General features: G+C 49.7%; 1 protein-coding gene across 2 annotated transcripts in view; it reads right to left on the bottom strand.

Moving 5' to 3' along the window:
* The window catches only part of EPHB1 (EPH receptor B1), a 430,893-nt gene that overhangs the window by 257,563 nt on the left and 159,299 nt on the right, over positions 1-14,031 (bottom strand). For both annotated transcript variants that reach the window (XM_047876453.1, XM_047876454.1), the window contains exon 3: positions 12,500-13,181. In XM_047876453.1, the coding sequence (XP_047732409.1) occupies positions 12,500-13,181 (682 nt within the window). The remainder of the gene's footprint in view (positions 1-12,499; positions 13,182-14,031) is intronic.

Raw genomic sequence — 14,031 nt, 5'->3', positions numbered from 1 at the left:
TGTTCTAAGAGCAGATTGTCATTTTCCACTTGAAATACACACGTTGCACTGACCTTATGTCCTCTGTCAAACTGAGACATTATCACCAACTTTTAGTGAAAGGGTTTCATAACGTATGGGCTTTCGGCCATTCTGTTGATTTTGTTCTGTGTGTGTGTGTGTGTGTGTGTGTGTGTGTGTGTGTGTGCGTGCACAGCGTGTCACTATATTGGACAACAGACAGACAAGGCCTCTGCCATCACTGGTTACTTCCTCCATCTGGTTCTGCCATCATCACCTCTATAAGCACATGCCTTGTCAGCGACTCCGCATGGTTCCTGCCCAGTTTCTACGGAGCTTACGCTACTCAGTGCAGCTAGGATGTTTTCTTACACATGCAAAGCCTTTCTTCTTCCTCAGCTCTCACCCTGCTTCCACAAATTTTGTTTTCAATGCATTTTGTTTTGTTCTCATTAAACAGATGACACACAGCGGACATTTGGGACACACGCATGGCCCTGCCCATGAGGAGCTTGGGAAGTAGGTGACAGAGATTGAAAGGCTAGATGGAGGACAGAGGTGGAGGGGTTCAACTTCAAGCATGGTCCCTCCACGGACCTCCTGGGTCATCCGTAGCCAATGGGAAATGCATATCAAATTGATGGGTTTTCCTTGGGTCCCTTAGTGAAGGATTATATCACAGTCCAAATGGGATGCTGAAGGCCCAACCCCCACCACAAATCACAGTTCTGCCCTGTGGGAATCTCTCTCTTCTCCAGCTGGGGGTAGGGAGTGAGGAGAGGAAGAGTAGAGAATAGCAGTTATCAGCCGGGCCCCAGAGTCCTACATTGTATGACCTTGGTAAAGTTACTTAGCTTCTTTGTGCCTTGGTATCTTCCACTGAAAAATGAGGTTGATAATCATATGTACCTCATAGGGCTATTGTAAGGATTTAAGAGATAATGCACGAAAAGAATTAGGCAGAGCATCTGGTACATAGTGAGTTCTCTGCAAATAATAGCCCTGCTGTATTAGTGCTTCAGGCAAGCTGGAAGCCAATCCAGAAAGGTTTGCTCCCTACCCAAATGATAGCCATCACCATGATCTGACAGTGAATGGTGAGACTGCCCAGATTATATAAGCTGCTTCCTTAGCCCAGGTACACAGGGCAAATCAGCATTCTTTCCACACATCAGTCATTTTGCATGCTATCTTCATTGCTTTTTGCCACATCTATGTACCAGGTTTTTAGTCTATTAGTTATTATTTTTCTTTAAGTTGACTCATTTAACCTGAATGTATTTATTTTCACAGAAAATAACAGAAAAGTGAGGAAGGAAGCAGGGGAGAGAAAAGGGAGGGGCAGGGAAGGGAGAGGAGAGCACAGGTGGGGAGGGGAGCAGACAAGAGAGGAGGAGCGACTGAAACAAGGAAGGGAAAAAGGAAGTCCCTGGCCTCAGAGAGAAAGAAAGCCCGCAGAGTTGGAAGACAAAAGCCACAGAGAGAAGGAGGCAGTGAGCAGCCACCCAGGGCTAAGATCAGGCTTGCTGGTAGAAGCAGGGCCAGGGCTTCAGCAGGGCTGCAGGATTGAGCTCTGGCCTGGGGAGTAGATGTGTGGTCAGTGGCAGGACTGACACTGCTGGACAGCTCTGCTGAGGGTGGGTTGGTGCAGAAGAAACAAAGAGGAGGGTGGGGCAGGCCAGGGCTGAGCACTGGTGATTTAGGAAGGGGCAGCTGAGGGGGAGCCACCAGGGTGTGCTGAAACCCTAAGCCCCAGAGTTAAGCTGGGAGAACTGAAGGAAAGGATGTGTGGCAGAGGGTCTGGGCCAAAGGGTAAGAGCTGAGAGATGCAGGGAGCAGAGCAGGGCTGCACGGGGTGAGCAAGGAGCCCAGAACTGGCTCCAGGCAGGAGAGGAAGGATGGGAAAAGTGAGGTGTATTTCCCCACAAACCAGGCTGGCCGGGTTTTCTGGGACTGGACCAGGAGAACAGCCTGGCCCTTGAGCACCAGCATCTGTTCCTGTCCTGTCCCATCTGCAGACCGGTCACCTGCCACTAACTAAGAAATGTCAAAATGGGTGAGTGGCATGTGCCAACATGTCCTGATGCTATAGATGGACAAAGAACAGATCAAGGGCGGATACATGGCAGGAGGGAATGGGACAGAGGGGTCAGAGGAAAGTGAGGAATAGACCATGCCATGGAGGGAGCAAACCCCAAAAGGTCTGCAACAAGCAAACCACCTGATTTAATGATGTGTTGTACAGGAACGCTTGTCGAGTCCTGTACAACTGAACATCAGGGCAACTTGTGGAATGCTACCATGTTCAATGCCCCACATAGCAAGATAAATGTAAACTGAAACCACAGTGGGTTGCTGGTTTTCATCTACCTGATTGGCAAAGATAAAAATGATCGACATTTTGTTCTCTTGGCAAAGGTGTGGGGAGTAGGCACTCTCTTACGCTGTTGGAGGTAGCAAAATTGGTAGAAAATGCCTTTTTTTTTTTTTTCTGGAGGACTATTCAGGAATGTCTCTCAAAATTAGAAATGTATATACTCTGATTCAGCAATTTTTCTTCTAAGAATTTCCTGCACCCTTAGTTCTTAGAAAAGTGCTTGGCACATAGAAAGTCCTCAATAAATATTCATTGCATAAATTAATTAAGGAATTTGACTCGCAGATATACTCGTACACAAGTACAAAGATAAATGCAAGGACCTTTGTTGAAATATTGTTCAGAAATAACAACAACAACAAAACAGGAAGCAACCTACATGTATATAAATGAAGAACAATGAAGGCACACCCCTTTAATACAACACTACAGAATCATTTGAAAAAATGAGGCAGATTTCTGTGTAATACAGAATAAGTACTTCATTGTTGAAAACTTCATTGCTAAATAAGAAACAGGTGGGGTGACTAGGTAAAAAGCCCTGTGTAATATGTCTCTATACAGGTGGGAAAAAGATACAGCTATATTCTGGGTGTGCAAATGCACACACTTTTCTTTGCATATTAGAAACTTTAACAGCTAGGGCCCCTGGTGAGGACAAGAGTGGGAGGGAAACTTTTTCCTATGTACCACCAGTCCAAAACATTTTTATTTTTAAAAAAATTTTTTTAACATTTATTCATTTTTGAGAGATGGAGAAACAGAGCACGAGTGGGTTAGGGGCAGAGAGAGAGGGAGAACAGAATCTGAAGCAGGCTCCATCCAGGCTCTGAGCTGTCAGCACAGAGCCTGATGCAGGGCTCAAACCCATGGACTGGGAGATCATGACCTGGGCTGAAGTTGGACGCTTAACTGAATGAACTGGTTACTCCGGCTCCCACAAAACATTTTTAAAATAACAACAAAAAGTAACTTCGCAGAAGAGAGATTTGCATAGAAGTTCTACCCCAGGGACTGGATCAGTGAGTCCTGATTCAATATTAGGAAGAAGGGCTCCGATGAACCAGGCTGCCTCAGGAAGTCTGAGTGTCTCATCACTGGAGGTGTTGAAAAGCAGGGTGGTGGACCACTCTGGGAAAGCAATGTATCATCTGGTGGGCTGGACTCACTCTCCTTAGAGGTCTTACCTAGCTGGGAGGAGCTATCCTCCACTGGGTCCCACCAGGGCAACATAGCTACTTGTGACTCCCTTGTACTCTGGACATTGTAACCACTTTCCAGAGAGCTAAGAATGTAGCAGATTCTTAGAAGTAAAATCACTCAATCTATGTACAGAAGTATAAAGGGCCTGGCATCTGTAGGTACCCAGTAAGTACCTAAAGAAAGAATGAGCACAGGTATCACTAGATCCACATGAACTCACACAGGTGGAATCCAACTTGATTGAAGAACAGAAGGCCAGAACTGCCCAGACCTGCAAGGAGGAGACCAGAGCAGGTCCCCAAGGGTAATACCCAAAGACCAAGTAACTCCAGTCACCACTAGGAATGTGTCCCCATTCCTAGTGACAGTGGGCTATTCCAGACAGAGTCCAGGGACAAGCCAGAAACCAAAGGACCTGTTTCTTTGTCCATCTCTTCCCCAGAACTGGGCCCTACCCTCAATAAAAACCTCTGTTAGGGCTGGGTTTGGCCCTCTCTGGCCCTGAATTTCTGTCCTGTGATTTTAAGAAGCCTCCTGAGACTCCCCACAGTGCCTCATTAGCCTCACCCTCACCTCTCCTGATTTCCTCCTGACCCCCTTGGCCAGAAGCGCGCGCGCACGTGCACACACACACACACACACACACACACACACACAGGATAAGCCCAGCCTATCTGCAGCTGCACAGATTCATTCTGCAACAGGCTGGGAGGATCCACAGGAAGGTGGGATGTTCTCTGTCATAGGGGATAACTCCTGGGGCCCAGAGCCAACCTAGACATACTCCTGTATACTAAGCCACATCTCCACAGGATTGGCCTGCCTTGCCCTCATTAGCTGGCCCTTGAAACAAAAATGGAAGGCCCAGCTGCCATATCAACTGGTACTCAAGCTCTTAGTTAAGCCACCAAAGAGTGTAGATATGACTTCTACAGGCAGAGACCTCTCCCCTAGGAAAAGACCAAGAGCATCCCTCTCTCCCTGTCCCTGTCAAAGCCCTCTTGGTAAACTAAGGTTTGCTCCTGGTGGTTTGCCCATGTCTGGGACACATCCCTTCTCTGTTTGCAAATATCCTGGGCTGACTCTTCTCAGTCTTTTCCACCCCACTTCCTTCAGGGAGAAATAAGACCCAGGAGCATTAGGGCACGGTCAACACAGCTTGTCAAAGGCCAAAAGCAATGGGAAAAGAATTCAGACTGTCAGAGCTCCCTGGGGCCCAGAACTGAAGAACCCCATTGCAAGCCGGCTCAGACTCAGAATGATTTTGATCTTCATGCTTCAAAATGAAATGTAGTGATTCCTCACCCAGGCAAGCAAGTTTGTGTGGATGTTCGTCCTCAAGTTCTGCAGGCAGGGACTGCCCGGCTCCAGAGCGAGATGGGGACAGGAAGCAAAGAGGGAAAGTCTGACCCCCACCCTGCCTGAGCTGGGATTCCGCCCTGGGGGCCCATGCTGGTTCTGAGGCCCATTAGAGAGCCACAGTCAGGCCTCCGGCTGACAGCCCCACCACCTTCCCTTTTATAAGCACAAAGCCTTAGACCTCATCCTTCCCAGGGAGCTTGGGGTCGCCCCCAACCCTAAGATGCTATGCAACCTCTGGGTGGCTCAACTAGCAGATGAACATGTCAGAGGACCTGGAGAGGCAGGGTTGCAGCCAGAGAGGCTAAAAGAAGCTGTTGGCAGTCAATGTGGAGCCCTGTGCTGTACAGTGGGCAAATGTATGGCCACAGAACACGGTGCCAGGGAGCCCTGACCCAAGAAACAACAGTGGATAACACAGTCACAAGAGAGGGTTATCTATGAGAGAACAGCTGAGGCAAGTCTGATAGTCCTGAAGACACATGTTGTATGTTTAAGGATGGTTAACTTTAACAAAATCCAGTCTCACGTGCAAAGGGAGATGGTGGCCTCCCCAGACCGGGATTCTGATCCCTGCTCTGACATTAGCCAGCCAGGGCTCTCTAGACTGATACCCAGAAATGCTCCCTGGCTTTCCTCTCTCTGTGGATACCGTGGTGGTCTCTCATCATCCCACAAGCCTGTCCAGCTTGAGTAGTTTCAGACTCTCTAGTTCTGCATGGGCCAATGACAGTGCAGTAAGTGGTGACCTTAGGGCCTCAACTGGACCGCTCACCCGTGACAATTCCACTACCCACACTGTCTGAGTAATGGCTACATGGTGTGTCTGTCAGCATCTTTGATAGCACACATTTAGTAAGTGGTGGATTCCATGCCGGGCAGCTCTTGTGCACAGAACACTGCCAAATCGTTCTCAGTCACTCCAGCACTGACCTGGGAGAATCACAACTGTTTGGTCAACACCAATGGAATTTGGTGCTTCCACCCAGGTCTTTCAAAGGCAGAGGGGCAGCACAGATCACAAGAGGACTTGGAACCTGAAGCTCCCCTCTCTTCCCTCCCTTCCCCTCTTGCTGTCCTCCACTATCACCAGGGCACAGGACCGAGTGCTCCTGCCTCATATGCTGGAGTCAGGGAGGCACTGGGGCATCCTTCCAGCTCTGTTTGCTGTTGCTCATGCTGGTGTCACAGCCCATTACATCCAGCCAATTACATTAGATTCCTCTCTGGAGGGCACTGGGCAGGGCCACCGTAGGGAGCAGAGGAAGCCCAAGAGACTTCTAAATGAAGTAGCCTGTTGGGAAATCCTATTATGAAGCTCATCTTACAAGGCTGCGGTGTTAATGACCCTGTCCTCCCCGAGCCCTGAGCAGAGCTGGTCTCCCTGGGGCTGGAGTGGAGGCTGACTGAGCTGCAGGCTTCCTCTCACTCACCAGCCAACAGCTGATGGGCTGGAGCTAGAAGACAGGGTTCCCCAGTGCCCCGGATGCAGCTGCCAGGCTGGTGGCTGCGCCTGTGCACCTATCTGCACGCGCGCGCGCACACACAAACACACACACACACCCTCCCCTTGGGACCCACTTTCTCTTTCAGCACCCAGGATGAGAATGCAGGTGGTAACCCAAAGCTGGGACCAGCAACCCCAAGAGAGATGGAAATAGGCCCCCAAACTTTTTTTTCCAAGGCGAGTGAAATTAGACATATTTTTCTCCACCTTCAAATCCTGCAGATTTTCTGTCTCAACTCCCCCAGGCTTATAAATTGGCTCATCTCAGCCACTCAAGTTGACAAAGGCACCAAAACTGTTGAAAGGTTCAAAATGTCCCTTGGGTTTCCAGGCATGAAGGAATTTACATGTAGGTGGAAAATTACCATGAAAAAAGGCCCCATTTGAAGAAAGGGGAGTGCCTAAGCAGCTGGGGAAGGACAGCAGCCTCTGGGGCATTGGCAAGGGAGTGTATGGCTTGAGGAGTGCCTGGGAGGGCTACACAGGACAAGTGCCAGAGAGGGTGCAGGCCCTAGCTCAGGGCTTTGACAGACATGTGGGGAGTGGGAGAGACATGAAACAGGGAGTTGGATGAACCAAGAACTGCTCTGGTCTTCTCCAGAAGTTGTCAAGGTCCTGCCAACATCTGGAGTTGGGATGGATGGTCTCAGCTGACTTGAGAGTCCCCTGGAAAAGCCATGTGGATTCCTGGTTACGGCACATACATCCTCAGCTCCAACCTTGATTGGCAGGACCTGAGAAAGTCACAGGAGTCCTGCAGGCTTGACGGTGCCCTTGAGGACAGCAATCCACCCCTGATGTTTGTTTGGAGAATAGCCCTGAGTGATCCAGCTGGTGCTGGCCAGCTGCAGGAAAGGCTGCTTTTTTCTGTAACTTCCAGACAGTCCTCCCTCAGCTTTCTGTCCCTCACTCCTCTGTCCATAGCCCCCTTCTCAGGCTTTCTAGCAGCTCAGCTTGTAGGGCCCTGCTCAAAGTGTGTTGATGTTCTGAGCATCTCCCCGCTGCTGGCCAGCTAGCCTCGTGCTCAGTCTGCCCAGCTTCCAGGCCACTCCTACAGTCCCTTTTCCCAGACTCCTTCCATGTCACCTCAGGTCCACCCTTCTACAAATCCCACAAGCCCAAGATGCCTTCAGTGACCTCCCCTGAGCCCCCTTCTTCTATACTCCAGCAACATAGAAGGTTCTGGTCTAGAGCTTAGATCTGGGGTCCTTGGCCTGGGCTCCACTTGACCTATGCAATACAATCTCAGAAGGGGTCACCTGGGGATATCATTTTATCAAACCTCTCCTGTGGGGTCTCATGCCCACCATGGAATCAAGAATCACTGCTGCAGATGACCATCCTCCTCAGGCTTGGGGAGTCTTCTCTCCTCACTCAGACCTCCAGCTCACAAAGACCACCTGCCTACACAACCTGCCTCAAGGCAGTTTGCATGGGCCGCACCTTTCAAATGTGTATTAACTGACCCACTGACTTGTTGAGGGACAGTGAATCACACTGACATGCTGATCACTGGTCACTGCTGGACAGTCATGGAGCTGGGCCCACGCAGGTGCAGGCAAGTGATGGATGAATATTCAGGTCTCCTGCTGACCTGTGTCTCTGAGTGGGGGCACCACATGCCACCTTCATTCCAGAATTTTATCCCCTTAGAAGCCAGAGTCAGATGGTGTGTTTCAGGGCTTAAGGGCAATGCCATGGCATCGCATGGCTTTCATAGCATTCTCATATGCACTAATTATCCACTTAATTCTCATACACCCTAAGAAGTAGGCACAGAAGAAAGGGCTCTCATGGGAAAAGACTTACCTTAAAACTACCCAGAAGCTCACAGCAGAGTCAGGACTAAAACCAGTTCCTATCTCTAGGTTAGACCTCTTCCACCTGAATATACCCCTTTTCCCCTTTCATCTTCCTACACCCTCCCCTCCAGTGACAGCACCAACAACAAAGGCCTGGGCCCAATGGGTCAGCGTGTGCCTTCTACAGTGGTGAGCCAAGGCTGGCCTAAACACCCACAGGAACAGGAATAAGGGAGGATAGCAGGGAAGGTCATACATAGCATTGTCATTCTCTGAGTCCTGAGTATGGCTGGAGATGCAGGCTAATGAGACAGCTCCTTTTGGAAGATCCCAGGACTATGTCTGGGAAGGAAAGCCAGGCCCTCAAGGAGTACTCAGGGGCAGAAACAGAATCAAGCCCCATGAGTACATTGCTCCAGCTAGGATCTGGCTGCCAGAGGCTGTTCTAGCACCTGAGACCCCTCCCTGGGCACCCAAATGGGATACCATAGTCTCCAAGCTTCCAACAGACAGCTAAGAGGCCTACACATGCCAGGTTCCCCCTAGCAACTGTCAGTCTCAGCCCAGCCCTCCTCCCCAAGACTGACTTCAGCTGGCACATTTCAGGCTCCATGGCACAGAGGAAGCTTGCTGAGTGCCAGCTCTCAGCGCCCCTGGCCCCAGGGATGGGCAGACTGCAGGCACCCACACAGAAAATCAACTTAGCCATCAACCTGAGTAGGGAAGGTATGGGGTGGGTAAAGACAAAGCCCTGAGTGCTCATTGATCGACTATACTATGAGCATAAGGTTTGAAGTTGGGGCAGATGGGCCATTTTCCTAGTAATTAATAATTTTATAGGCGGGATCAGAGTCACTGGAGGGGTCAGCAGGCTACTATGACTCTGACTGATTGGTCCAATCTGTGTGAGTATAAAGGATGAGTCCAGAAGAGGCCTTGGGCCATGGAGCCCTCTAGAAAGTGTGTCTGCCACTTGTGGCACATCCTAACGTATAAGGTCCCCCCAACAGCTTCCTCTGCTTGCCCCCATCTTGCCGCCACCCTCCTCAGGACAGGAGAGCTCTAGGCCAGGACCACTCTTCACTGGCTGGGCTCCCTAACTGGTCTCCAGGTGCTTCTGCACAACAGAACAACAGGTCGCCATGACTTTGACAGGAGCAGGTTTAGCAGACACAAAGTGAAGGTCAGAATAAGGTTCCTGTCCATGATGAAAGTCTGTCTTTCCAGAAAATAATATAAAGATATTCTATAGATTTGACACATGCAAAGGCCCAGATTCAAATATCCAGAGAAAAGTTTATCAGGTCAGTATAACTGAGTGAAGCCCAGAATCATCCAGGTTTGGCCCAGCCAGGCTCCAGAGCATTAATTCTCAGGGCTGTGTTGGAGGAGAGTAGCTTGCCTTCCCTCCTCAGTCCTGCCAGGACAGCTGAAAGGGGCTCACCGTGTCTCACCCACAATTCTCTGGCATCCCCCATTCTCCATGCTTCTGGCCTGATGAAAACTGGCTACACTAGGTGGGCCACCCCAGAACTGCCGTCAAGGGCTATGGTGCCTACCTGACAGCACAGCACAAGCAGCCAAAATGGGTGGGGTACCCTTGCCTGGAGACACATACAGGGACGAGTCACAAATCCTTCCACATGCACCGCCCATCTCCACCCAAAGGGTGCAGAGTCCTCCCAATATCACCGTTGATGGCCAAGACCTCTTTGCCTCCCTGAGGCAGCCTGCTTAGTTCTGGAAAGGGAGTCCTGGATGATCATCCATCAAAGCCAGATTACTAGCAGAGCCAATGGCTAAGATTTGGAGGATGTATCTTAAAGTCCTTGAGACAGAAAAAAAGGGGGGCTTCTCCTTCTAGGACACAAGCTCAGCCAGGCTGCTGGGCTGTAAGATCCATGACACCACCTGGCTTGCCACTCTCCACTCTCAGAAATGCCACCAAAGCGTGGCTGCCTATGCTTCTAAAATGGCAAAGTAATGCCCTGGCCACCCCGTTTCCTCCACCCTCCAGCGCGTTTGCAATAGGCAATTTGTGAAATCAAGTCAGTTTCATAATAACTCTAGATTAGGAACGTCCACCAAAAGTCAGAAGGGGGTTGGAGCTGGGTAGGGAGAATGGAAAGAAGCCACTTGGATTTACATATTTGTCTCCATAGGTCATCCCACAACAACCGCAGGAGGTGACTTGACAAACAGCACAGACAGCAGAACCCCCCAAAAGAGAAAAGTTCCAATTAGCCCAAAGAAATGAGAGCCTGTTCCCAGAGTCCCAATTAAATCAGAACCAATCAATGCTTGCCCTGGTTCCTGCCATTCTGCTCGGGAAATAATGGGAAAAGCGAGAGGGCCCCAGCCAGCAAGTGCAGTATGGCAGCTCTTTGAAGCCTGAAGAAATCACCAGCACTTTTGCAAGCGTGCCTGGCAGCTGCCGCACCTGCACCTTTAAGAACTCAGCCTAGTGCCCGGGTTCCCACTCAGACCCTGACAAATGCCAAAAAGGGCGCCTCCTGCCCCACCTCCAACCAGGGGGACAAAGAGAAACGCTGTGGGGCCAGGCTAGGCTGGTTTTAAAACTGTCTGCCTTGATTCATCACTTGATCTGGCACTCTCTCCCCTCTGTTTCCACACCATCCATCACGGGCACCATAACCAAGAAATCCAATAAAGACACAAAGGCCTTAGTTCTCCGCTCTCAGCAGGCCTCAGAAAGGCTGTGTGAGTGCCCCAGCCCAGGCAATTAGCTGAGTCCAAAGGATCGCAGAGCTGATGGGCATTAGCAATCCTGTGCCTGGTGCTTGGCTGCAGATGTTTGGGGAGCAAGGTAAGAGAGGAAAGGGACAGGCAAAGACAATCTGGTGGTCAGGCGGAGTGTCGGAGGGGGTCAACAGGGAGGATGGCTGATAGGAAGCTCATGAGAGAGCAGAGGGAGCTAATGGAGCTTCAACTCCAACCTGCCCCCAGAGGTCTGGGGCAACCTAAACAATGAGTTAGGGTCAAGGTGGTCATTTCTGAGGTCTATGTGGGAAGCCTTGCCCTTGAAAGAATCTGAAACTTTGAATGCCACAGGCAAAATTTAATCGAGGAACGAAGTCTTCTCTTCCCCAACTCTGGACACCCCCTCCCTGTATTCAGCTTCCATGCACTTACTAAAGAAATGAGTCATGGATTCTCTAGACCATCCTATTCATTCTCAGAGAAGAATCTCAAGCCAGTTCAGCTCATTTATTGCCATGTATTAGACATGTGCTCTCTTGGACTGAGGAGAGCCAATGTGAGCACACAGTTCCCTGACACTCCCAAACTGCCAAGTTCGTATCACTCTGTATCCTTCGGAAGCAAAAGTAATACAATACCTGATACCACCTTCCCCCATTGCATTAGCTCATCTCCTTCCAGTACACAAAAGCTAGGTCCACCCCTGCCCCTGGCATTGAGCCCCTGGAGGAAGACAGCTGAGCAAAAGGCTTTGAGTTAATGAGCTACATGGGTTCAAGACCAAGTTGGGTGCTGGGGGAACTGAACTGAAATGACTTAAAATATTTTGCAAATTCAGTCACTTCTCAACTGCCCTTGAGTGAATTGCCCATGACAACCCAAATTCTCCATGCTTCAGAGCATGGGGCTGGACATGATGCAGGGGTGTGTGCATGGTGAAGGGCAAGAGAGTGCATACACACACAAAACAGAATATGAATGTCCAGGGTTATTATGTGATTACCTATCATTTGGAATTCTATCTTTTCCCCCATCATGAACACTGTATTCTGGTTGGACACAGTTGAAAAATCATCATAGCTGGGGATGTAGATGCCCCAGAGCTTTTGTGTGTGTGTGTGTGTTTTTTAAGTTTTTAAAATTTATTTTTGAGAGACAGAAAGAGAGAGAGAGAGAGAGAGAGAGAGAGAGAGAGAGAGAGGCAGAGAGAGAGAGAGGGGCAGAGAGACAGGGAGGGGCAGAGGGAGAGGCAGAAAGAGAATCCCAAGCAGGGTCTGTGCTGTCAGTGCAGAGCCTGATGCAGGGCTTGAACCAAAGAGCCATGAGATCATGACCTGAGCCGCAAAAAAGAGTCAGATGCTTAACTGACTGAGCCACCCAGGAACCCCCCGACTCCCACAGAGTTTTGTAATAAGCCATCAGGCTCTTCTGCTCCTTTATGACCCAGAGCTGGAGGTGGGGAAGATTTGCAGATTGGACCCTGTCCCAGGTGGGCAAGAAGCAGAGGCCTTAAGAGGCCCTAGGACTTACCCTTGCAGGCCACGCTGTTCTCGGGCTCATAGCCAGGCTTGCAGGTGCAGCGCCCGATGGGCACCATCCACTCTCCATCCCCATTGCAGTAGAGTTTGATGGGCACGTCCACTTCCTCTGCATTGGGGATGCATGTCCCCCGAGCAATCACCAGAGACGTGCTCTCTGCCCCAGTCATGGTCTCTGGAAACACGGCAAAATTTTGCACAATGCTGGGACACTTCTTGAAGAAGACACGAACAGAAAGGAGAGACATACAGGCTCCATAATCCTGGAAAGCGAGGTAAAAACCATTCCGAGTAAGAGGGCCGAAGCTCCTGACTTCTGTGTTGACCTTCATCAACCTTCCCCCAAAGTCCACCTGGGAGAAGCTCTCATCTGCAGCAATGGTGTCTACTTTGAGGTAGGGGGCCTCAGACCAGAAGGCTGACTTCTTGGTGGCAATAACTGAGTCCGTCTCATAGTAGTACAAGTTGAAGGTCTCCTTGCAGGAACCTGGGACATTGGGGAGGCTGCTGCAGTCTCTCACAGTGAAGCGCATCTCTGTGTAGATGCGATGAGCCCCCCGCCGGTTGATGAAGGTGGTGAGCAGCCAGTTGTTCTGGTTGGGCTCAAAGACGTTGCACACCTGGTAGGTGCGGATGGTGTTCAGGTTTTCATCGTAGCCACTGACTTCTTCCCACTGTACCAAGCAGGCCGCAGACACACACATGCAAAAACACAAAATAGAGAGTAAGAAGAAAAAAAGAGGCAGAGCAAAGAAGCCTCGTTCTGCAGAGGGCCTTATGAGCTCACCAGTCCAGCCACTTGACGTGAGAAATAAAACATACCTAACCCTAATTTGTTTTTAAAGACCTCCTTATATGCAGACTTCAAATATTTCTCTGCTGGTTACCCTGAAATAGAACAGACTTTACTCTAGAAAGCCTTCCTTCATCTAACCTACAGCACTCCTGCTGTGACTATGGCTCATCACCTCCACAGGACAAGCCTGCAGCTACCTGCCCTATGTGATGGCAAGGACTTGATTCCTGAGTGACACAGCCTCTCCTCTCCACAACCACTCTGTGGATTAGGGGTCTAATTACAGAACACCCCTCACCTTAGAAATCCTCATTTCCAAAACTAATTCTTTATGGTGGTTCCTTTAGAGTTGTGAAAAGCATATGAATATAAGGCTTTTCACAATCTCTCAACAAACTTAGATTCTCATAAACTTTTGTTTTATAACATCAATTCCTTTGAAAAAGCTAAACCATAAAACTGGTAGGAGTAGGGGCTGCTAAGTGAGATGCTTAAGGAAACAAATCAAGCTTCATTGGGTGCAAACTGAAAGCAGGGATGTAATGGAGGAGAATGCTGGAGGATGTCACATAGGGAGGAAGGAGAGCTTCTTAACAGGGGAGAGACAGCATGCTTCACACTAGAAAAAAAAATTCTCATTTTTAGCAGCCCTGCAGGTGGGAAAGAGAAGAGGAACAACACATTTATTAAGTGGTGTCTCTTGATCTTCCCTTTAACACTGAAAACTA

The sequence above is a fragment of the Prionailurus viverrinus genome, chromosome C2 (assembly GCF_022837055.1).
Source record: "Prionailurus viverrinus isolate Anna chromosome C2, UM_Priviv_1.0, whole genome shotgun sequence".
NCBI lineage: Eukaryota > Metazoa > Chordata > Mammalia > Carnivora > Felidae > Prionailurus > Prionailurus viverrinus.
The sequence above is the reverse complement of the archived record's forward strand: the minus strand, read 5'-3'. Positions and strand labels throughout refer to the sequence as shown.